The sequence below is a fragment of the Nicotiana tabacum genome, chromosome 23 (genome assembly GCF_000715075.1).
Source record: "Nicotiana tabacum cultivar K326 chromosome 23, ASM71507v2, whole genome shotgun sequence".
In the NCBI taxonomy this organism is placed as follows: Eukaryota; Viridiplantae; Streptophyta; class Magnoliopsida; order Solanales; family Solanaceae; genus Nicotiana; species Nicotiana tabacum.
Window position 1 is genome coordinate 128186087 of NC_134102.1, and position 23591 is coordinate 128209677.

The following is a 23591-nucleotide window of genomic DNA, read 5'->3' on the forward strand; positions in this document are numbered from 1 at the left end:
ATTCCGTTTTACCGTTAATTCTGTTCCTGGTATGGATGGGTAAAATTGGCTTCAGGATGTTGTTATCACAACAACATGGCACTGCTATTTAGCTATGAGCTTGTATCTTCTTCAAAACATCTCTTGCTGCGACTTATTTTCATATTAAATAAAGTAAAAGAAACTGATTGCTTCTAAATTTGGAGTCAAACACGCCAAATTGAATTTTTTCATTTGTCTCGAAAAACCCATGGGAATTATCTTACTTCCAATCCTTTAGAGCAAAATCTTACTGGTTGCAGCTTGAAAATGTTGAACGTCGAACATCACTGAAGAAAGTATTTTCCTATTGCAGTTGGAAAACGACCCTGCCATCCCAAATTAAGCTTGATGGAGATGTAGTATACAAAGAACATATAGGTCTAAGATAGTGTAAGTGTTCAAAGTTTGTTGGTTGCTTCCCAAATAGTTGTACCATCACAAGTGCAGAGTTTCTTGTAGTTCTCACCAACTCCTGCACTTCTAGCTATCACTGCTGCTTTAAGTCCTGGATCCGATTTATCTTCAGTTGCATATACTGCTATGGCTCTCCCAATCAGGTCAGCAACTCTCAGCTTCTCTTTAGCACCAGAATAGAATGACTCACCTTTCTCGTCAACTTCCAGTGTTCCCAGGTCACCAAGTGGCTGAAAATTGGAAAAAAGATCAGAAAGTGCAGCACATCACTTTTTGGTGCAACTTTTTTCAATACAATGTTCAGGGCTAAGGGGGGAAAAAGAAAAGCAAAATAGATATTCCCGTTTGTATTATGATATCACTGTGGGAACAACCATCTTGTTTTAGTTTTTCCCAGATTGTCAGATCACTACCAAATATTCTCAATATAGAAGTCATGAAGAAAGGAACCAAGCATGCAATCTCGTGAGGGGGAAATGGCGGACCCTTCCAGAACAAAGGAACTTATCAGGATACTCACCATTTTATCATTTATCACCTTACACCAAATTCTTTACTATTAGGCAAAGCAAGAAGGACTACAAAGGTCACAATACCTAACCACCCTGTTAAATGCATGGCCTTCACCAAGTAAACCCCCATCTCCCACTCCCAGAGCAGGAAAAAATAGAAGGGAATCGGACAGCGTATAGGTACATCTTAGCTTGAATAGTAACTTGTACATGGTGTTACTCAAAACCCACACAAACCAATCATGCATTAGAACTTCGTCCATTGGGCACCTTTAGACACTCCAAAACAAGGAAAGAATTAACACAACAAGCAAGTGTAGATATTCATTTCACCCTTTGGAGTATCCTGTTTCCAGACAACTTCCATTCCATAACTAACAGCATGGATTATTAGATACATTTCATTGACAATGGACCACTTAAAAGTATTAATCATAGTCCTTCAAGCACTTAAAGCATCCATAAGTGAGATTAGTTGAGAACCTGACTGCATAAATAATAGATAAGCATGCTGATTCCCTCAATTTCTCTGTGTAAGGATAACGGCAACTGCAGAATCCATGCCCCCGACCAAAAAAGGAGGAAAAAAACAACTTTGTCTCAATCCCAAACAACACTGGGTCGGCTATCTCACTAACCATGTTACTCCAATTAAACTTATCTCAGGCCAATAACATACAAATAAAAATAAAAAGTACTAGAAGTTCTTTATATTTTCTATTGATGACGTATAAAACTCTGAAAGGCTAAACGGCTCCTAGAAAAGCATAAGACAGAGTAAAAGTGCTACCATGACAAACATATTCTCAACTAATAGGTATCACCTATGTAGAGTTCACAGGAACAGGGGAATATAACATATCATATTTAAATCAGACGTTTTTCTGAGTATTTCTTACTGGGCTATACAATTTCCCAGTACTAGCTGCCCCCTTCGTCAAATCACCAAATTCATTAATTGACCAAGCATGCTTTCCAGGTGTCAGTCCACTGAAGTTTGCTTCAATCCTAGTTAATTCCATATTGACTTGAGCCAAGCGAACAACACCAAAAATGTCTGGCCCTTTGAATTCCGCAACAGCAGCAGATATAAGGAAATCTACACAGCATGGTAAACACATAAAACTGTTGGATACATCGCATTGGAAATAAAGAAGATGAAGCTGAAGAAATCTAAAGCTCATGAGGTAACTGCTTATGATCCCTCGTTTGCATTCATTCTCTCAGTTCAGCACTTTAGAAAACATTATGTACAATAATCATAGGCATAGCTGATTCTGGTCATCCTGTGAACATAGCCAGAGATGTGAAAATATAATGCTTCACAAACTTTCTATAGTACTAACCGACAACATCAGATATACAATTAGCTTTAAGATTGGAACAATACCATCCGGAACTCCTTGTCCAATCAGTCGGGCTTTTCGACCTGTTTGCTCCAAGGCTTCTGTCAAAATCTTCACAGGTGAAGATCCAAGAACTCTCACTACTTGATTATCGAGGTCCACATCCACATTCTTAACACCTAAAAGCCACACAAAAGATCTCTTTCAATGCTAAAACAAATTGATGAGTTTTTTTACAGAAAAAAAGCCTCATGACAAGGCATGATTTCTTGTTTTTAGCACTTACCTTCAACAGTTTGCAGTTTGCTCTTGACTGCCTTAACACAGCCTTGACACGACATGTCCACCATAAATTCTGTCTGTCACCAAGTCGACAATACCATCAATTTAACGTGAGAAAGCAACAGTAATGTGACATAACAATCAGAAGTTATGAGTTCTTATGAGACATTCTATATTAGAATAATTCCAACATAATGCAAGCCCTCCACTCCCCAACCCTAAAAATCATCAACTCACAACAAAACTAGTAAAACCAAATGCGAACCGCAAAAATTAAACCCTCTTCGATAACAACAAAAATGGGTTATCCTCAGCATAAGTTGGTGCACTAACATTAAGAGATGCTTTAAGGAAAAACCCAATAAAGATCAGCATTCTTGACAAATCAATCACATTACAGCCAGCATGAAGAATTTACCTAAGCAATTAATCAAGGAGAAAACGACCCGCTTGAATTATATAGTCAAAAGCAAAAGTATATGCATGAGGAATTTACCTAAGCAATTAATCAAGGAGAAAAAGACCCGCTTGTATTATATAGTCAAAAGCAAAAGTATACATTTTTTTTACAAGTGAATATTGCTTATAACAGAGCACTATATAAGGCTCTGCCCTGCCTTCTTACACAAGATGTTAGTTGATCGACCTAAAGCAAAGGAGAAAAGATTGGTCCTAGATTGATATTGTACTATATTGTACCTTTCTTTCACTCAAATGTTGTACTGCATTGTAGTACTATCAAAAGTACACAGTTACCATATTTACCATAATAGACTTGTTTGCCGGTACAAGAGTCCCTATTTATTGTACCGGTCCAGATATGCTAATATTCACGATAGTGTAAAGAATTTTATACTATCATATCACATTTACCTGTTATTGTAGGTAACCTGCCTTGTCTTAAAGATTACAAATCCCATATTTTATGGTGAAGATATCTGTTGAGTGACCTTTACACTGTCTATATATAAGTTAAACTCATTTCTCATTTTTCCTCTCAAATCAAAACTACATAGAAAAATATACTAAAGCCTAAAGGAGAACGTACCAGTAACTCAGGCAAGACGGCACCATTCTAAAAATGAAAAATCAAATTACTGAATTAGAACTATAACATCAATTGATTGCCAAAAACCAATAAACCACAAAAGAAATTAAAAATATACTAGTTTGCAGTTGTGGTTTAGGAATAGAGGTGAATCTCAAATTTAAAGAGACTAATAGTGTAAATGCACCACTTAATATCCGAATTAGTTCCGGTGCAACCACGGCTTATATGTTGAATCAGCCTAGGAGAATTCAACAAATTTAAGAAAAATACAAGAGTCAAGAGGAATAAATTATACCTCGACGGAAGTTAGGTGATTGGAAGAAGGCGCGTCCATATGAAGAGCTGAAGGAGGACTTGATTTTTCTATATTCTTCGCGAAGCTTAATCGGAGATTCGGATTCGAAGCAAATTTTAGATTTTTCGATAAGCGTTCGAAGTGCGAAGAAGAAGAAGAAGAAGAAGAAGAAGACGAGGAGGAAGAGGAAATGGAAGAAATAGCAAAAGCAGAAGCTGGAATAACAGCAGCAATGGCGGTTGTTTTTGCAGTCACAATTGACCTCAAAAATGCCATATTTTCACAATCCTTTTATATTCATTCAGCTTTTGGTTCCAATTTTTTAACAGTTGAGATAGAGATTGAGAGAGAGAGAGAGTCGTCGTTAGACTTCGGAACGCAATCTAGATTCTAGAATCATCGACTTCCTGTATTCAGCTAATTGGGCTGTTTCATTGGGCCACATAACTACTAGCCCTCGTTTTATTTTGGAAAATTGACACATATATACCACTACTAATACTAATGGGTGAAGTACACAAATAACCCTCAAAGTGGATGGCCTTGAATTTTTGTCACACCGCTTGTTTTGTGGGCAGAACTTCAAGTTTAATAAGTGTAGTCTCTCGCTTGTCTTATGGGTAGGGGTGGCAAATTGGCGGGTCGGATATGAGTGGATCGAAAACGGATAATTTTAAAAACGGATAGATTATTCGACCCGACCCGTATTTAATACGGATAGAAAATAGTTAACCGACAGATAATATGGATATTCATATTATCCATGGTTTCTTGAATATAATCACATTTGGGAGAATTTTTAGTCTCTCAAACTTGAGGAACCCCTAATTTGAGTCTTTACAAATATAAAAGTTAAACCCATTAGTTATCCATTTTCTAAGTCGATAATATGCTCCTTATCAATATTTGATCTGTTTTTAAAAAGTTCATTATCCAACCCATTTTTAGTGGATAATATCAATATAGATGGATAACTGTTTTTTAAATCCATTTTGCCACCACTACCCATGGGCAACATTTTTAACTTTTGACTTTGAAGTTCTGCCTATGGGGCAAGGGAGGTCAAAAGTTAAAGACTACCCTAAAAAAGTATTATATTTCTGTAACTTTTATACTGCTAATAACTATTAGCAACATTTCGGTCAAATATTAGGTTTACCAACTGTAGCCCAAATAAATTGACAATAATAGCCAAATTCTCCCAAATGGACGGAGATACAAGAGATCTTGAGGTTTTTTTTAGAGTTTTCAAGAGATCTTGGATATGTTTCTAATTCATTCAATTTTAATAGACAAAGCATCTGAAACTGTCGATGATGATTTACATCATCATAATAAATTGTAATCTCACCATTAAAAACTCATTTAAAGATTCAAGTTGAAACTTGAAATTTTTTTGTTGTTTTGAATGGGTGTGGTTGAAATTCTTGGGAAAACCTATACGAAGTTATACAAAATTTGAGGAAGATTGGAGGTGATTTGGACTGCTTTGGAGTTAAAATTTGGAGCTAAAATCAATTTTAATAACATCAGTACGATAATATATATCACGTGTATATATTGTGTATATCCACATGGATTTTCATGTGATATAAAGAATATACATGATATATTGGAGATATACGGATGTACCTGAAAGATATACAAAGACATAGTGAAATATACATAGATATACACCGCGTTCAGCTCGTTACGGCCCAGCTCAAAATTTCGAAAATGAGCTCAAAATTTAGTACAAGCTTCACACAATTGTTATTAACAAGATCTTTGAACACCCACTCCGGCTTATAACAATTTTTAAATTTCAATTTTCAGATTTGAGAGCAAAAAGCTCGATCAACAGTCGAGATCTTCTTCATAATTCGGTGATTTCAATGGGTTTATGACATAGTTGTAGTGATATATTGAAGGCATCGGTAGTTTTAATGGTGGCATTGATGTGGTGGTATAATACTACACGTTGGAGGAATGGTAATGGTAGAAGAAGGTAAATTATTTTGAACTTTGTTAATTATTTTTATTAAAATTACCAAACTTGGCTAAAACATGCCAATAACAATAAATTGGGACATTTCTTGCCATATGTTTGGCCGGCTGGCCGTAGACTGCCGAATTTTCTTTTTATGTTACTTGTTGTTGCAGGTCAATTTAGCTTGATAACATAACAACTTTTGACATTATTAACACACAAAACATAAAAACTTTATTTTATTTGAGAAAGTACTTGAAATAAGTTTTATTTTATATATTCATATTCATATTAATAATGAAAAGAGTATCACATAAATTAAAGTAAATAATTATCTTAAGTACGCTTGGTCCATGCCTACTAAAAGAAGGACCAGTCTCGTCGTGGTGATTAGAGGACACATCCAATCGCTCATCTCTAATGTGACATGTTACCTCCCAGTTATATGATCAACATGATCAGTCGACTAGAAAGCGGGCTATTCTTCTTCCGGGATGAGTTTTTCAATCACGGGCTTGGGTTTAGTAGAGGACTGGCTTGTTTCCTTCATGCCCAGGAGAATGTTGCGAGGGACATGAGAAGTTAGAAAATTCTTATGCTTGTATATAACTTAAATACTTTAGTAATAAGCGCGTGGACCCTTGATGTAACGGGTCAATAAAGTAAATAGGTGAAACCCTACTAAGGTTATTGGAAGATGTTTGTATTTTATTTAGATGGATATATATAGTCTCTAACATTTTGCCCACTTGGAGTGGAAGTATTTAATGGCAAGTAGCTAATGCCGACAAAGACAATCATACTTCCGTGGGAAATATAGTTTTGTTACGCAAATAGCCGGCCAGATTCACGATCTACTTTTTTTAAACCAGTATAGATAAATTATACACAGTTTTACACATATTATACATGAATTTTAATTAGGTGGGTGACTATTATATATTTGAGTTAATTCTTCTACCTACTACCTATACAAGACATGATGAAAGCATTTAAAACTGATAAAATTATCAAACACCATTAACTAAATCAAGAAAAAGTGAAAGAATGAAAAGTAACATAATAACATATACAGAAAAGATATTAACAGCATTTGACTAAAATCAAAATGAGTACTTTATGCACTTATTCTGCATTTGAGATTGAAAGCATTAATACAAGTCCATTGTTCATGGCACCAGAAAAGGGAGAAAAATAAAGAAAGAGAAAATAGAAAACTAGAACTGCCAATCTTGTACGTTTCACTAGATCAACACAACTGCAATTGGACTTCTCACAGAGTGCCTATTAGAAGTCCATTTCAAGAATCCCTGAACAACTTCATTGCCTGAGCTATTGGTTGTCTTGGAAAAAGTCACTTGGTATGTTAATCTCTGGTTCAACATAGAGAAGTTTAGCTTGGAGGGTTTAACTTTCACAGCAACTCCTTTTGGTTGAACTATCTCCACCTTGTAAGATGATTTGGCGTCTCCTACGTTGGTCACATTTCTAGTATATGTCTGAGGAGTTGATCTAAGTCTGATGGAAAATGAAGGATAATTTAATTGCGGTTCAGGGATACTTTTCACCTCCGAGCAATTTACCTTGCGTTGTAACAAGTTACCTACCTCTCGATTTGAGTAGTTCAAACCACATAAATAAGGTAAATAGTCCTCAAATGGTGTATCATAAACTAGTCCAGGATCAGTTGCTCTCGACGGATTAACATGTCCTGCGCCAGTTGCAAAGATATTAGCAGGATTGAGCGTTTCATCTAATATTGGATTCTTGGCAAGGTTTAATGTGTCAGCGGTTGTCATGATTGCGGACTTAATAGCAGAAGAAGACCAATTAGGATGCGCGCTCATCAGCAGAGCTGCTATGCCAGTAAGGTGAGCGCAAGACATTGAGGTACCAGATAGAATATTGAATGCAGACTTTGTGTTTTTGTTGGGGATATTCACGGTGGTAGGCCAAGCAGCAAGGACATTAACACCAGGACCAATAATATCAGGTTTTAAGATGCCAGGATTTGCTCTGCTTGGTCCTCGAGTAGAAAATGAAGCAACTATAGGAGCATTTTTATCTCCTATTACTGTTCCCTGGAATGTAATTGCAGCAATAGGATTTGAAGTTGAATTTATATAGGCTTTAATTTTCTCTCCTTCTTCATGTGAAACATCTAATGCGGGAAGGACATGAGCAGTAGCTGATTTAGTGACACCATCTTCCGGATTATTGATCAGAATCATGCCAACGCCTCCAGCATTCTTTACACTCTCTCCTTGACTACTGGTGAGACTACAACAATCTTTTCGACACAAGACTATCTTACCTTTGATAGCAGGATCAGTCAACGCCCACGATCTACAGAAAGGGGCATCTTGATCACTTGCATTCTTTCCAGCATCATATAGAGCGATGAATGTTGAGTTTGAGGTCTTTTGCTCATCAGCAGATTCTCCTTCAAATTCCTCTTTATTTCCAAGCTTAACAGTGGCCTTTAGTTTTCTATCATGAGTGCTAGCGCCAACTGTGAGAATCCAAGGGGCACTATTTGCTACAGAGCTATCAAATTGGCGATTGCCTGCAGAGCAACTAACAAGAATACCTCTTTCTGTTGCACTGTACGCCCCAAGAGCAATAGGGTCATCATGAAATGGACCATTAGAAAATCCACCAAGAGATGCGGAAATGATATCTACACCATCATCTATAGCTGCATCCATGGCAGCTAAAAAATCAGTATCACTACAAGTAGCAAAACTGCATACTTTATATATGGCTATGTGGGCAAGAGGGGCAACACCAACTGCTGTGCCATTTGCATTCCCAAAGAAATTGGCACCTTTCACAAAAGCTCCTGCAGCTGTGCTAGCTGTGTGTGTACCATGTCCATCATCATCTATCGGGGAACCTTCAGCAAATCGAAAAGACCTGAGTCCTATGATCTTGTTATTACACTTTGTCGTGAAATTAGACTCACAAAATCCTTTCCACTTAGCAGGCGGGGGAGGCATCCCAACGTCGCTAAATGAAGGATGATCAGGGAAAATTCCAGTGTCCAAAACTCCGATGATCACGCCTTTCCCATAGTTGGAATCCTTCCACAAACCCATGTTCTGTTGCAAACCAAGAAAACTTGGAGTATGAGTAGTTTGCAAGGACAATATCCTATGTGGCCGTGCAGAAAAAAAGCCTTGTTTCTTTTCCATTTCCTTCACTTGTGCAGCAGTTAATCTTGCTGCAAAGCCTTTCATCACATTGTGATAGGAATAGATCATTCTTGGCTCTTCATTTTCACTTGAGCTAATTGATGTAGTTTTAGGCAAAAAAGAATGGTAATAGCTCTCTAAATCCATTGATGATGATTGAGTAGAAATTTGGCCTTCTGGTGGTTCAACTTGGACTATATAAGTCTCTAAATCACTCTGGAAACTAGGCAATGGGAAAGAGCAAAAAATGCAAAATAGAAGGATTTTCAAGAATCCCATGGCTGCAAATGGGATGCTAACTTTTTATAATGCACTTGAAAAGTGAAGTTGATATATTTTTCAGTTTAATTTGGAGCTACTACATATAGTACTTCCTCTGTGAAACTTATTGTATCATTATTGTGAATTAGACTAGGATAGAAATATATGGTATAACCAATTAATTAGCAAACCAACTGACTCGTCCGATATTGAAGTAAAGTTGTTCGTTGTAAAATTTGTACATATTTGACTTTTCTTTTTGGAGGAATGATTGATATAAAGTTGTCCACTGGCGTAATGGTAGTAATGACTCGACCAATAATGGGCCACATTCAAATATTATCGAAGCTTATCCTAACGGGGAAATATCCAAAATTGTCCTTCTGATTGCAAAACGGTACCCTCCGTTTAAAGTTGGGGTCAATCATGCTCTGGTCGGCACACATTTGCTCTTAGTTTTCAACTTAGCTAACGAAGCTGTTCAATAAATGTTGACCTACCATCATTAGTAAGATCTGATAGAAGCTACTCCCTTCAATTTTACTGGTACACTATGAAATTTACACACCTTTTAAAAAATAATAAATAAAATATATAATTTACCATGATACACATAATTGATGCATATTTTTAATAATTTGAGAAAATAATTTGAAATGAGTAATTAATACTGAAGGTATAGCAAGAAAAAAGAAATTGCCTTATATTGATATGCTAAAAATGACAAAAGTAAAAGTCTATTTTTTAGAATACTGAACAAGTAAAAGTGAACGGAGAGAGTATATATTACCTTTGAAGTAGATGTTCTTAAATGCTGAAGCTCCCATTTTTGTCAAGGGGAACTAGTAGTAGAGACTCCACTGTGATTTATGAAGAATTGCAACTTGTAGTACTTTTTGTATAGTTTTTGGATATAAAAATTTAATTTCAAAATATTAGATTAATCTAATCCAATGTATTTTAGATGATTAGTGATGTGTGGCTATAATTCATGGTTTAGCACATTATTCGCCTTGCATTTTTATACGCTTTAATGATAAAGTATACCTTATTTGCGTGTAATAAGGTCCATTTTATGTGTAGGTGAATTGGAGATGAAAGTAGAAGAAAAATGAGACCTACAAGTCGAAAGCGTGCGCGGGAGCAGTGAATGAGAGAACCTGGCGACGCCAGGCTTGAAGCTGGCTTTAGGCTGGCGTTGCAAGGCAAAGGCCAGGCTTGAAGCTGGCGTTAGGCTGGCGACGCAAGGCAAAGGCCAAGCAGAACCAGGCGTTAGGCTGGCGACGCCAGGCCTGAAGCCAGGTTCATCAGGCGTTAGGCTGGCGACGCCAGGCATGGAGCCAGGTCCAATCGAGTTTTGAAGACTTAATTCGTTTTCGGGTTTGACTAGGACTTGGCCTACACGTTTAGGTTTTTTTCTACACATATAAATAGACCTAAAAATACCACTTGGAGGGACTTTTGCAACCGGAGGCAAGAATAGCTTGTGAAATCACCCGTTGGGAGTTAGAATCATCGATTTCTACATATTTTCATTTTTACTCTGTATTTTAATTATGCAAAATATTTGGGATATTATTACTATGAATATGAGTAGCTAAATTCCTAATCTAGGGTTTTGATGGAACCTATTGAAGGATGATTTTCTTGTTACGTTAATATAAATTTGCCGTAGTATTTTCTCTATTTATTCAACTATATTATTCATGAAGCTGATTGAAGGGTCCTCAATTAGCTGTGCCTATTTAGTATGTATTACTCGGGAGAGAGTGCATATTTAGGTAGTTGTTGAATAACATCACTCTTAAACGTATATGAGGGATCCATACGGAGGTTTAAAGGTGAGATTAGGGATAACGAAACCTTGGTGCGATCTGAGTGAGCTGTACTTAATGCCAGCTAGCATAATTCGGGAGAATATGTCTAGTAAATTGTGGTAATTACTCGGGAGAGAGTTACGACAGTTAGAGTGCTCATGGTCGATAGAGAAGACTTAGGCAAATTTGTAGAAAACGTAGCGAAAAAGATTCCGACAATAGGGAAAATTACAACCTTAGATCATTCCAATTCTTGTTCACAACCCGTTCATAGTTAGTTATTAATTATTGCATTTTCATTGCATAATATTTAGTTAATAAAAACCCAAATTATTACTTAAATATTTCTGAAGATTGATTGCGTGAATTTGTGCGAGTCTAGTAGCTGTGTTTGATAGTTTAATTCTCTGTGGGATTCGACTCTGGACTTATAAACCGGATTATATTTGCAACGACCGCTAAGTACTTTTTATAAGGCATAGTTGGGCGTGATCAAATTTTGGCGCCGTTGCCGGAGAATTAACGGTGTTATTAATTGCAGCTAAAAGAAGTGCTAGAATTCTTAGTGTAGTCAATTTTCTCCATTCTAAATCAAACATGGCTGACGGATTAGAAAATCCAATCAACAACAGAAACAATGAGAATGAACCAAACAATCGGGGTGTGGTGCCTCTTGTACCAGAAACAACACTATATGATTGGGCACATCCCACCGCCGACAATCTGGCAACCGCAATTGCAGTCCCTCAGATACAAGCAGAATCATTCCAAATCACAAATAACATGCTACATTTGTTGCAGAACAAGGGACTGTTCTCAGGGTCACACATTGAAGATCCTCAGCAGTACTTGGAGAATTTTCTGTCAATATGTTTAACGCAAAGGCAACCTAACGTGACACCGGACGCAATAAAGCTTTTGTTGTTCCCATTCTCGATGACAGGAGAAGCTCAGACTTGGCTTAATTCACTCTCCATAAATTCTATCACTACTTGGGAGGAATTAGTCAAGCAATTTTTGAACAAATTCTACCCACCAAATAAAACTACCCAACAGATTGATGATATATTGAGCTACAGGCAGAGACCAACAGAATCACTACAATAAACGTGGGAGAGGTTCAAGAGTATGCTAGTTAAGTGTCCACATCATGGTATTCCATATCAGATGTTGGGGCAGAGATTCTACATGGGACTGGCTAACAGCTTAAAGGCCAATGTTGAGGCTTCAGCAAGTGGAGCATTTCTGAGTAAAACGTTCGCAGAATGCAAGATCCTACTTGATAAGATGGCACAAAACTCAGGATGGATGACAAGAGCCTCCATGATCACTCCGGTAGTTCACTCAGTGGCTTTGGACCCAAACAACTCCATAGCTAAGAATGTGGCCACTCTAATGACATAAATGAGTATCCTCACCAAAAAGATTGATGAATCAGGCCAGAAGCAGCAGGTTCACATAGTTGAAACAACTAATGGGGGCTTATGTACACCATGCATTAACCAACCATATGTTTGCTCGTGGAGTGCGGAAGGTAACAACCAGCAATATCAGGAAAATATGAATTATGTAGCCAACTATGGGGGACAGAGGCAAGGTGGTCAGAATTGGGGTCAACATAATCAACAATATAGACCAGCACAGCATCAGTACAATAACAATAACAATCCTGGAGCTATGCGACCACTAGGTCAAGTTGCGCCTTACCAAAGGCAACAGGGCTACATCCAGCAAAATCAGCAGCTGACTTATCAACAATCTCAACAACAACAGATTATGAGACCAGATGATGGGTTTACTAAACTTGAGGGAATGCTGGACAACAACAATAGAATGCTGCAACAATTGATTGGGTCCACGGGAAAAATGCAACAGAGGGTAGACTTGCTTGAATCAGCGATAAAGGGTATTGAGATTCAATTAGGACAGATTTCTATGGCCCTAAACAATCGTCCCCAAGGGACGTTACTTGTAGATACACAAGTCAATCCAAAAGAACAGGGCCCGAAATAGCTTATGGCAGTGAGTCTACGAAATGGTAGAGACCTAGATCTAGAGCAAGAGATGGCTCGCGAAAGCCGGCCTACTGAAACACTTGTGCCAGTACCCATCGAAATAGATGACTCAACAGGGTTAACAGAGGTGACGATACAACATGCGCCAGCTGAAACAAGCAAAGAAAAAGAAGTCGCGAAGGAAACTGAGTCAAAGCAAGAGAAGGCATCAGAAACAGAGCCAAAGCAGGTTCAAAATCAAATCACAGGAAAGAAGCGGCCTACAACATACTTCCCCCAGAGATTGGCCAAATATCAAAAAGATGAGCAATGTAAGAAATTCTTGGAGAATGTAACCAGGCATTTCCATTGATTGACACCTTAAAGGAAAAGCCTGGTTATGCAAAAATGATGAAGGACTTGATGTCTCATAAGTTTGACTTTCAAGACTAGGCCACAGTTACACTGACTCAGACATGTAGTGCTGTTGTGACAAGACCCATAACTGAGAAGTTATCTGATCCAGGGAGTTTCACAATCCCATGCACAATAGGCAACTATGCGTTTGCTAAGGCACTTTGTGATTTGGGGGCAAGCATAAACTTGATGCCCTTGGCTATCTACAAAAAGGTTAGGCATTGGAAGAGCTAGACCCACGTCTATATTATTACAGCTGGCCGACCGGACAGTGAAGAGGCCCTCTAGTATCCTTGATGATGTATTAGTACAGGTGGGGAAGTTTTTTTCCCAGCAGATTTTGTCATTCTAGACTGCCAGGTTGACGAGGAGATTCCCATAATTTTGGGAAGGCCATTCTTGGCCACTGGGAGAGCCCTAATTGATTGTGAAACTGGAGAGCTAAAGATGAGACTGAACGATGAAGAGATAGCGTTTAATGTACAGAAATCTATGCGGCGACCCAGTGAGTTTGCTAACTGCTCTCTGATAGAAGCTATGGATGTGATCTTGGAGGAGGAAGATGAGACTCTGAACGCAAAAGACCCTCTAGCAGCATGCCTCATGAACTTAGAAGAAATGAATGGTGAAAACTTGGCAGAGTGGGTTTTGTCCCTTGAAGGGCGAGGGTACTGGAAAAGAGCTCGAATTCGAGCCCTTACACTTAGAAGAAAGAAAAACACCTCCTGCTAAGCCATCAATTGAAGAGCCACCACAGTTGGAACTAAAACCATTACCGTCTCACCTCAGGTACACTTTCTTGGGACCTAAATCCACTTTACCTGTTATTATCTCATCTAGTTTGTTAGATGTGCAAGCAGAACAACTTTTGCAGGTGTTAATGGAATGCAAGACTGCAATTGGCTGGACCATTGCAAATATTAAGGGGATCAGCTCGACATTTTGCATGCATAAGATTCTACTGGAAAATGGGCACAAACCTTCCAGAGAACATCAAAGAAGGCTAAACCCTAACATGAAAGAAGTGGTGAAGAAAGAAGTGATCAAGTGGTTAGATGCGAGAATCATCTTCCCAATCTCTGACAGTAACTGAGTTAGCCCAGTTCAGTGTGTGCCAAAGAAGGGTGGAATGACTGTAGTGCCCAATGAGAATAATGAGTTGATCTTGACTCGTACATCTATGGGTTGGTGAATTTGTATGGATTATAGAAAACTGAATGCAGCCACCCGGAAGGACCATTTTCCTTTACCATTCATTGACCAAATGTTGGATAGATTGGCAGGGAGGTCTCACTTCTGCTTTTTGGATGGGTATTCGGGGTACAATCAGATTTCCATAGCCCTGAGGATAGAGAGAAGACATCATTCACTTGTCCGTATGGCATCTTTGCCTTTCAGAGAATGCCGTTTGGCCTATGCAATGCACCGACCGCCTTTCAGAGGTGTATGTTAGCCATTTTCACTGACATGGTTGAAGATATTATGGAAGTCTTTATGGATGATTTCTCTGTGGTGGGGGATTCTTTCGAAGACTGTCTGCACAATTTAAGAAGAGTGTTGAAAAGGTGTGTGGAGACAAATTTAGTGCTGAACTGGGAGAAGTGCCATTTTATGGTACAAGAAGGTATAGTGTTGGAACATCGAGTGTCCAGTAAGGGTATTGAGGTTGACCATGCTAAGGTTGACGTGATTGAGAAGTTGCCACCGCCTACTTCAGTTAGGGCAGTAAGAAGTTTCCTTGGGCATGCTGGGTTCTACAGGCGATTTATAAGGGAATCTCTAAAATTGCTAACCCCTTATGTAAACTCCTTGAAAAAGATCATTCTTTTGTGTTTTCTGATGACTGCAGGTTAGCATTTGAGGAGCTGAAGAGGAGACTGGTGACTGCACCAATCATCGTTGCACCCAACTGGGAGCAACCGTTTGAGCTCATATGTGATGCAAGTGACTATGATATAGAAGCAGTGCTGGGGCAGCGGAAGGACAAACTGGTGCACCCAATTTACTATGCAAGTAGAACGCTAAGCGGTGCACAACTCAATTATACCGTGACTGAGAAAGATATGTTGGCTGTGGTGTTTGCATTCGACAAATTCAGGTCTTATTTGATTGGTTCAAATGTGATTGTTTATACTGACCATGCAACACTTAGGTACCTGATAGCAAAGAAGGAGTCAAAGCCACTCTTGATCCGTTGGGTTCTTTTGCTACAAGAATTTGATTTGGAGATCCGCGATAAAAAAGGGGCAGAGAACCAAGTGGCAGACCACCTTTCAAGGTTGGAGGGAGCTAAAAAGAAAGTCGAGGTAGAAGATATAATTGAGACATTCCCAGATGAACAATTGCTAGCAGTGACATTGGAGGAAACGCCATGGTATGCAGGCATTGCAAACTACCTGGCAAGCGGTATTGTCCCCTATGATATTTCCTCTATTCAAAAGAAAAAGTTCTTTCGTGACTGTCACATGTATTATTGGGATGAGCCTTACTGTTCAGGATTTGTGTTGATAACATGATCCGAAGATGTATCTCCGAGATAGACCAATCTTCTGTTTTGCAGGCTTGTCATGCATCACCATATGGTGGCCACTTCGGGGGAGTAAGGACCGCCGCAAAAGTGCTGGAATCGGGCTTCTATTGGCCGATAGTGTTCAAAGATGCACACTTATGGGTGAAAGTTTGTGACGAATGCTAACGAACTGGGAATATTTCCCACCGACATGAGATGCCTATGAATCCAATTCAAGAGGTAGAAGTGTTTGACGTGTGAAGAATCGATTTCATGGGGCCTTTTGTCAGCTCATATAGTAATAAATACATACTCGTAGCTGTGGACTACGTGTCAAAATGGGTGGAGGTTGCAGTGCTCCCGGCAAATGATGCTAAGGGGGTAATTGGCTTTTTGAGAAAGAACATATTCACCCGATTTGGCACTCCAAGGGCGATAATCAGTGATAGAGGCACTTACTTCTATAATCAAGCCTTCGCAAAGCTATTAGAAAAGTATGGTGTACGTCACAAAGTTGCCACCCCATACCATCCACAAATGAGTGGGCAAGTAGAAGTGTCGAACAGAGAGATAAATAGTGTTTTGACAAAGACTGTGAATGCTACAAGAGCGGATTGGGCAAGAAAGTTAGATGATGCACTCTGGCCTATCGTACCGCTTTCAAAACTCCGATTGGTATGACACCATATAAATTGGTATTTGGGAAGGCATGTCACCTACCAGTGGAGTTGGAGCATAGAGCTTTATGGGCACTGCGGCAGTTGAATCTCGATATAGAAGCTGCGGGCACAAGTAGAGTCACAGAGCTGCACGAGCTTGATGAATTTCGTTACCACGCTTTTGAGAGCACAAGATCATACAAGGAGAGAATGAAAATAATGCATGATAAAAATATTCTTGAGCGGAGTTTTAAACCCAGAGATAAGGTATTTCTATACAACTCAAGGTTGAGGTTATTCCCAGGTAAGTTAAAGTCACGATGGTCGGGACCATTTTGTGTGGTTGAGATTCACCCCACCGGAGCCATAGAGATTGCTGCATCAAATGACTCTCGCACATTTAGGGTCAATGGGCACAGGTTAAAATATTATTTGGATATGGAAGATGCGAAAGTAGTGTTGGTGACTCATTTGCTCGAGCCACCAAGGTTAAGCGAGCCTTAAGTGCAATTATCTGCATCGTGCCGCGACGTTAAATCAGGTGCTCGTTGGGAGGCAACCCAATTCGTAGTTGATTTTTAGTGTAGTTAGAATTTTTCTTTTCGTTTTTAGGTACTAACAAGTTTGCAGGCGAGTTTGGGCAAGTCGAGCAGGGTTTCAGCATCACCTGACGTACACCAGGCGCTGGGCAGGCGACGCCAGGATAAAGCCGGCCAAAGCTGGTGTTTGGGCTGGCGACGCCTGGCTAACGCCAGGTTCTGCTTGGCCTTAGGCTAGCGACGCCTGAGTAAAGCCAGGTTCTGCTTGGCCTTAGGCTGGCGACGCTTGGGTAACGCCAGGTACTGGGCTAGGTGATGCCAGGTAAGTTATTTCGGCCCAGTTTAAGTTATTTTAGTCGAATCTCCTCACATTACACACCCTAAACACTAAACACAATACAAACAACCCTAACCTAACTTAAACCAAACACACATCAAGCTTTAAAAGAAAATTTCACAAGCACACACATCTTCTCATCAGCGTTGCTCTCAAACAAACACACTGCATGAATTGCCCTCACCCACAAACACTCAACAACACATTGCCATAGTGGTCTTCCCCATCCCCATTGAAGTCAAGTTTAGTCTTGCTATTCTTTCACACTCATCAGAAATTCTCAGGAAGCTCCCTCTTCTCAAAAGCTTCAAAGGTATGATTTGATCTATTTCCTTTGTAATTTCGAGAGGGGTACATGTATACAATTACACACAAAAATTGGTGGTTGTTCTTCATTGTAGTATTGGGTTTGTGTGCCCCAACCCCATGAAACCCCATAGGAATGGTGCTGCGATTGTGAAAACATGTGGTAGTACAGAACCCCCAAGCCGATTTGGGAGGATGAGGCAATCCCTCATTTCCATAAGAACTCCCATGGAACTAATGCATGTTAAGTGTTTGATATAATGCCTCAATGGCATTTCTTGTCCCCATTGGAGCCCGAGTCTCCGGGATTTATAGACTAGTGTTATGAAGTCGTACACCACGTTAAAATCTTAAGTGTGGGGTGGATCGTGGGTAGCCCATGTGTTGTTCTTTGATTCTAATATTAAGAAAATACGAGGTGAAGTCTGAGTAACCTCGGAAAGTCGGGAAAAATTATGTGTGTAGTGTGTAATGCAGTTTTATCTGACTACTGCTTATTTGTGCAGGAACAAAGATGCCTCCCAGAAAAGACACAGGCAAAGCCAAGGCTACTTCCACTGCGCCGGCTAAAGTAAAGGCGACTTCAGCACCTCTCCCAAAGAAGAGAAAATGGGGAGAAGCTACCTCCAATCTAAGTGGAGTACAAGCTGTGGCAGCTATAGCAGCCATGCGTCAACAACCACAAGGCCAACAAGAGTTTGGCATCAACAACATACCACCACATACTAAGGATTGGTACAGGGGCTGTAGGCCTAAACTTGTACGCCCGGAAGTAGCTATCCACGAACGCAGCTTGATAATTGTACACCTGAAAGCAACTATCCACGAACGCAGCTTGAAAGCAAAGTATCAGGCAATTTGGAGGGGCATTCAGGATATGGGGTTGAGCTATGTATTCAAGAACACAGGGGACATTAATCTCAACTTAGTCCGAGAATTCTATGCAGGGTTTGATCCGCAAAGTACTGAATAGCTGGTGCCGATTCGTAGACGATTGATAGATTTTTCAGCCACGACCATATGTAACTTTTTAGGTGCTCCGGATGTTCCTGTGGAGCCATTGGACCACTTCATTCGCCGGCCTATATACAGAGAGTTGAGACACACGCTTTGTGGTGCCGATTCTACGGCAGCATGGGTCCGGGATAAGATAACTAATCAGCACAAGAGGTTTCCCAAGAAGAAGATAAAGGCGGAGGCTCAAGTGTGGCTTAAAATGATAAATGCACGGTTCCTACCGTGCAATCATGAAACGCTCATTAGCCGTGAGAGGACCTGTGTACTCTACTTCCTCATGACTGGTCAAAGGATAAATGTGGGTCATCTGATCCGCTACCAGATGTTTGTAGTTAGAACGAGTAAAAAGGTCGATCGAATGCCATTTGCCAATTTTCTAACTTAGTACTTAAGACACGAGGAGGTTGAGGAGGAGCCAGAGTTTGACCACACCATTGATCAGCCCCTACGACAAACGGATGCCACTAGTCTCCGGTTGAAAGAAGAGACTGTCATGACATCGTTGACAAGTACCGAGCGCAACGCTCGGGATGATAGTTTTATCACCCATCTCTATGGGATGATGGATTTGCAGCTAAGGATAGGAGGTCGCCCTACCACATCTGAGGAGAGGACTGAATTGGAGAACCGGTACCCGCTCAATGCTCATGCCCAACAACGGGTTGGGTTAGGAGATGGATACAGACTCCCCGATGATGAGGATATCAACACACCGGAGCAGTCTGAGGCTGAGCCAGAGCAGTCAGATGGTGAGGGAGATGATGATGAGGAGGAGGATGAACATGATGATGAGTGGAGAGCGTCAGAGGATGAAGGCGTTGCTTGATCAGGGAGTTTCTTTACACCCTACTCATTTTTTTCGTGTTTTGTCATTTTGTGCATGCACTGAGGACAATGAATGATCTAAGTGTGGGGTGGGGACTTGCACATGGTTAATTTTAGTTATTTAGTGTTAGTTTTAGTATGTGTTTTAGTATTAGTTTAGTAATTTATTTGGCTAGTGTTAGTTTTAGTATGTGTTTTAGTATTAGTTTAGTAATTGATTTGGCTATGTGTTTTAGTTATTTAGTGCCGTTAAAAAAAAACCCAGAAAAATTGGACTCTTCCCGACGATGGATCTCCTAGACAATATTCTTAAGGGAAGTAAGTCTAAAGAAAATATCAAAAAGATTTTTTTTTGTATAGGTAGTGTAGTAATTCCCCCTTGGTTTTTCTTTGGGCCACAGTTCTTTTCCAGGGGCTTTTAGTTGAACCGGGTATAGTTAGTTTTAATTTTTAGGAGTAGGAACCACGAAGCTATGCATTTAATTGTAGCAATATCTCTTAGCTTTGTTATGCCTTGAGAATAGTTAGTACTATGGTCGTGACGCTTAGGCTCGGTCTTTGACTCTAGCATAAATATCTTAAATCGTAGATTCCTAATTTTTCTTAACTGCTTTGACTGGACTGTCACGATGAAACCAATCCTGAGTGAGTTATGTGCCATGTGTGTGTGAGTTTTGTATGTATTCTGTGCATTGCATTTGATGTCTAGAACTTGCCCTGTGTATGTGCAAAGCGAAATAATAGTTTTGTTCAGTCTGAGAAGTGATATAGACGTTTCTTTGTTAAGCCAGATATATATAGTTTACCCACCTAAAAGTTATTTAACGTAGTTAACCCCTTTGATCATGTAATCCTATTTCTTTGGCAACCACACTACAAGCTTTACCCAATTGTTTGAATTAACCATCTATTTTAACCTTTTCACCTCTAATGAGCACTTGAATAGTTATGAACTTTGTAAAAGTTAAAGTGTGGGGTGGTTGGTTTGGTTTTTGAGTGAAACTAATGAAATAAGGTGAAAGGTGCACTGTTTTGAAAAATTAAGAGCCACTTGAATTGAAAAAGAAAGAAAGAAAAGAAAAATAGTTGTATTGCTGGGAAAAGAATATTCTTTGATAAGTGGCGACTCTTAATGTAATTATGCTTAAAGAAGAATGGGGTAATATACATTGATGTGAAGGTGGAGTTTTGGTTTGACATAAGTATGGGTTGTGTATTAAATTATATGTATCAAAGTGCTTAAGGGAGGTGTAGTCACTCATATCCAGATGTATCATACCCAACCCACAGCCTACATTACAACCAATAAAAGTCCTACTTGATCTTAGATTGAATGAACTCGATTAGTAGAGTATTACACTACGGGCAAGCCTATGGTGCATCATTTGTGGCATATGAATGTTAATTCTGAGAGCGAGTGAATTTTATCTATCTGGAGTTCCTATGTTCTTAAAATTCATTGTGTGTGGAACTAAGCTCTTGGATTGGGTGAGACCACATGATTTATAAATGAAAGGTAATGTTGTTGACTTCCATGTAGAGTAAGTAAGTGAATTGTGAATAAGGCATGGTATTTGTGAGTTGAATCTTGAGGCGAGGATATCACACCTTTGTGCTTAAACTATTTTTAAAGATTCTTGGTATAATGAGTTAAGGGAATTGCTTAATAGGTTGTGTCTATGAGTGTAGTTTGATTGCTCGAGGACGAGCAATGTTTAAGTGTGGGGTATTGATATGTGACTATAATTCATGGTTTAGCACATTATTCGCCTTGAATTTTTATACGCTTTAATGATAAAGTACACCTTATTTGCGTGTAATAGGGTCCATTTTATGTGTAGGTGAATTGGAGATGAAAGTAGAAGAAAAAGGAGACCTACAAGTCGAAAGCGTGCGCGGGAGCAGTGAATGAGAGAACCTGGCGACGCCAGGCTTGAAGCTGGTGTTAGGCTGGCGTTGCAAGACAAAGGCCAGTCTTGAAGCTGGCGTTAGGCTGGCGACGCAAGTTAAAGGCCAAGCAGAACCAGGCGTTAGGCTGGCGATACCAGGCCTAAAGCCAGGTTCATCAGGCGTTAGGCTGGCGACGCCAGGCATGGGGCCAGGTCCAATCCGAGTTTTGAAAACTTAATTCGTTTTTGGGTTTGACTAGGACTTGGCCTACACGTTTAGGTTTTTTCCTACACATATAAATAAACCTAAAAATACCACTTGGAGAGACTTTTGCAACCGGAGGCAAGAATAGCTTGTGGAATCACCCGTTGGGAGTTAGAATCATCGATTTCTATATCTTTTCGTCTTTACTCTGTATTTTAATTATGCAAAATATTTGGGATATTGTTACTATGAATATGAGTAGCTAAATTCCTAATCTAGAGTTTTGATGGAACGTATTGAAGGATGATTTTCTTGTTACGTTAATATAAATTTGCCGTAGTATTTTCTCTATTTGTTCAACTATATTATTCATGAGGCTGATTGAAGGGCCCTCAATTAACTTTGCCTATTTAGTATGTATTACTCGGGAGAGAGTGCATATTTAGGTAGTTATTGAATAACATCACTCCTAAACGTATATGAGGGATCCATACAGAGGTTTAAAGGTGGGATTAGGAATAACGAAACCTTGGTGCGATCTGAGTGAGCTGTACTTAATGCCAGCTAGCGTAATTCGGGAGAATATGCCTAGTAAATTGTGGTAATTACTCGGGAAAGAGTTACGACAGTTAGAGTGCTCATGGTCGATAGAGAAGACTTAGGCAAATTTGTAGAAAACGTAGCGGAAAAGATTCCGACAATAGGGAAAATCACAACCTTAGATCATTCCAATTCTTGTTCACAACCCGTTCATAGTTAGTTATTAATTATTGCATTTTTATTACGTAATATTTAGTTAATAAAAACCCAAATTGTTACTTAAATATTTCTGAAGATTGATTGCGTGAATTTGTGTGAGTCTAGTAGCTGTGTTTGATAGGTTAATTCTCTGTGGGATTCGACTCCGGACTTGTAAACCAGATTATATTTGCAACGACCGCTAAGTCCTTTTTATAAGGCATAGTTGGGTGTGATCAATTAGTCAAATTAACTCTTCAATTATGACAATTAATTTGGACAGAGGGAGTATTCTTTTCATTAATCTTCTTATTAAAATATAGTAATTGTCTAGGTACCATGTATCCTAGTTAGGCAACATACAAAACTCTATTAATAATAATATAGTTTCCTTCTTAAAAAATTCTCTTGATTTTTCGGGCCAATAATCGCACATTTTTTAATCGAAAATTTTTGGGTCTAGTTGAAATTGCACTTTTCGACCAACAATTTTACACCAATCTCTTAATAATCCGAAAATGCTTATTTTCTAGTTGAAACAATAGAATAAAAGTTCAGAAAAGTAACCAAAAAATTTATAGCACGTTTCAGTATATATATATATATATATATATATATATATATATATATATATATATATATATATATATATATATATATATATAAGCAAAAGCTGATTGGTGTGAGCACCTAAATTTTGATCATATTTAAATTTTTGTCACCTTCTACTATGTAAATATTTTTAGGAGTTTAATCTACAGTGTTTAGCTTTGTTACATCTTTTTTATGGGATAAAAATTAAAAATAATTTAAAAGGTCAATTATTACTATTAATATTATTTTAATTTTTATCTTTATTTAAAATAAAAAATAAAAAAATATTTTTTTTAACTTTCGGTTTGAATATAAAAAAAAGGGGAAAAGGGGAAGTCGGGAATTAAAAAATAAAAGTAAAGGAAAGTAGGAAATAAAAAAATAAAAGTCAAAGAAAGTG

The 23591-nt window shown here is 38.8% G+C and overlaps 2 protein-coding genes across 3 annotated transcripts; both read right to left on the bottom strand.

The window, feature by feature from the left end:
• Positions 1-124: 124 nt before the first annotated feature.
• LOC107828097 (copper chaperone for superoxide dismutase, chloroplastic/cytosolic) lies at positions 125-4339 on the bottom strand. Of its 2 annotated transcripts, XM_016655349.2 has the most exons (6): positions 3922-4339; positions 3624-3650; positions 2580-2652; positions 2338-2472; positions 1847-2046; positions 125-665 (listed from the first exon to the last, which is right to left on the bottom strand). In XM_016655349.2, the coding sequence occupies exons 1-6, from the start codon at positions 4195-4197 to the stop codon at positions 420-422; spliced, it is 957 nt and encodes a 318-aa protein (XP_016510835.2). In that variant the 5' UTR covers positions 4198-4339; the 3' UTR covers positions 125-419. The 2 variants fall into 2 exon arrangements, with proteins under 2 accessions (XP_016510835.2, XP_016510836.2); XM_016655350.2 differs by lacking the exon at positions 3624-3650 and having other exon boundaries at positions 3922-4317.
• A 2643-nt stretch (positions 4340-6982) lies between these two features.
• LOC107828095 (subtilisin-like protease 4) lies at positions 6983-9572 on the bottom strand. Its single transcript, XM_016655346.2, has one exon. The coding sequence runs from the start codon at positions 9361-9363 to the stop codon at positions 7135-7137; it is 2229 nt and encodes a 742-aa protein (XP_016510832.1). The 5' UTR covers positions 9364-9572; the 3' UTR covers positions 6983-7134.
• Between the last annotated feature and the right edge of the window lie 14019 nt (positions 9573-23591).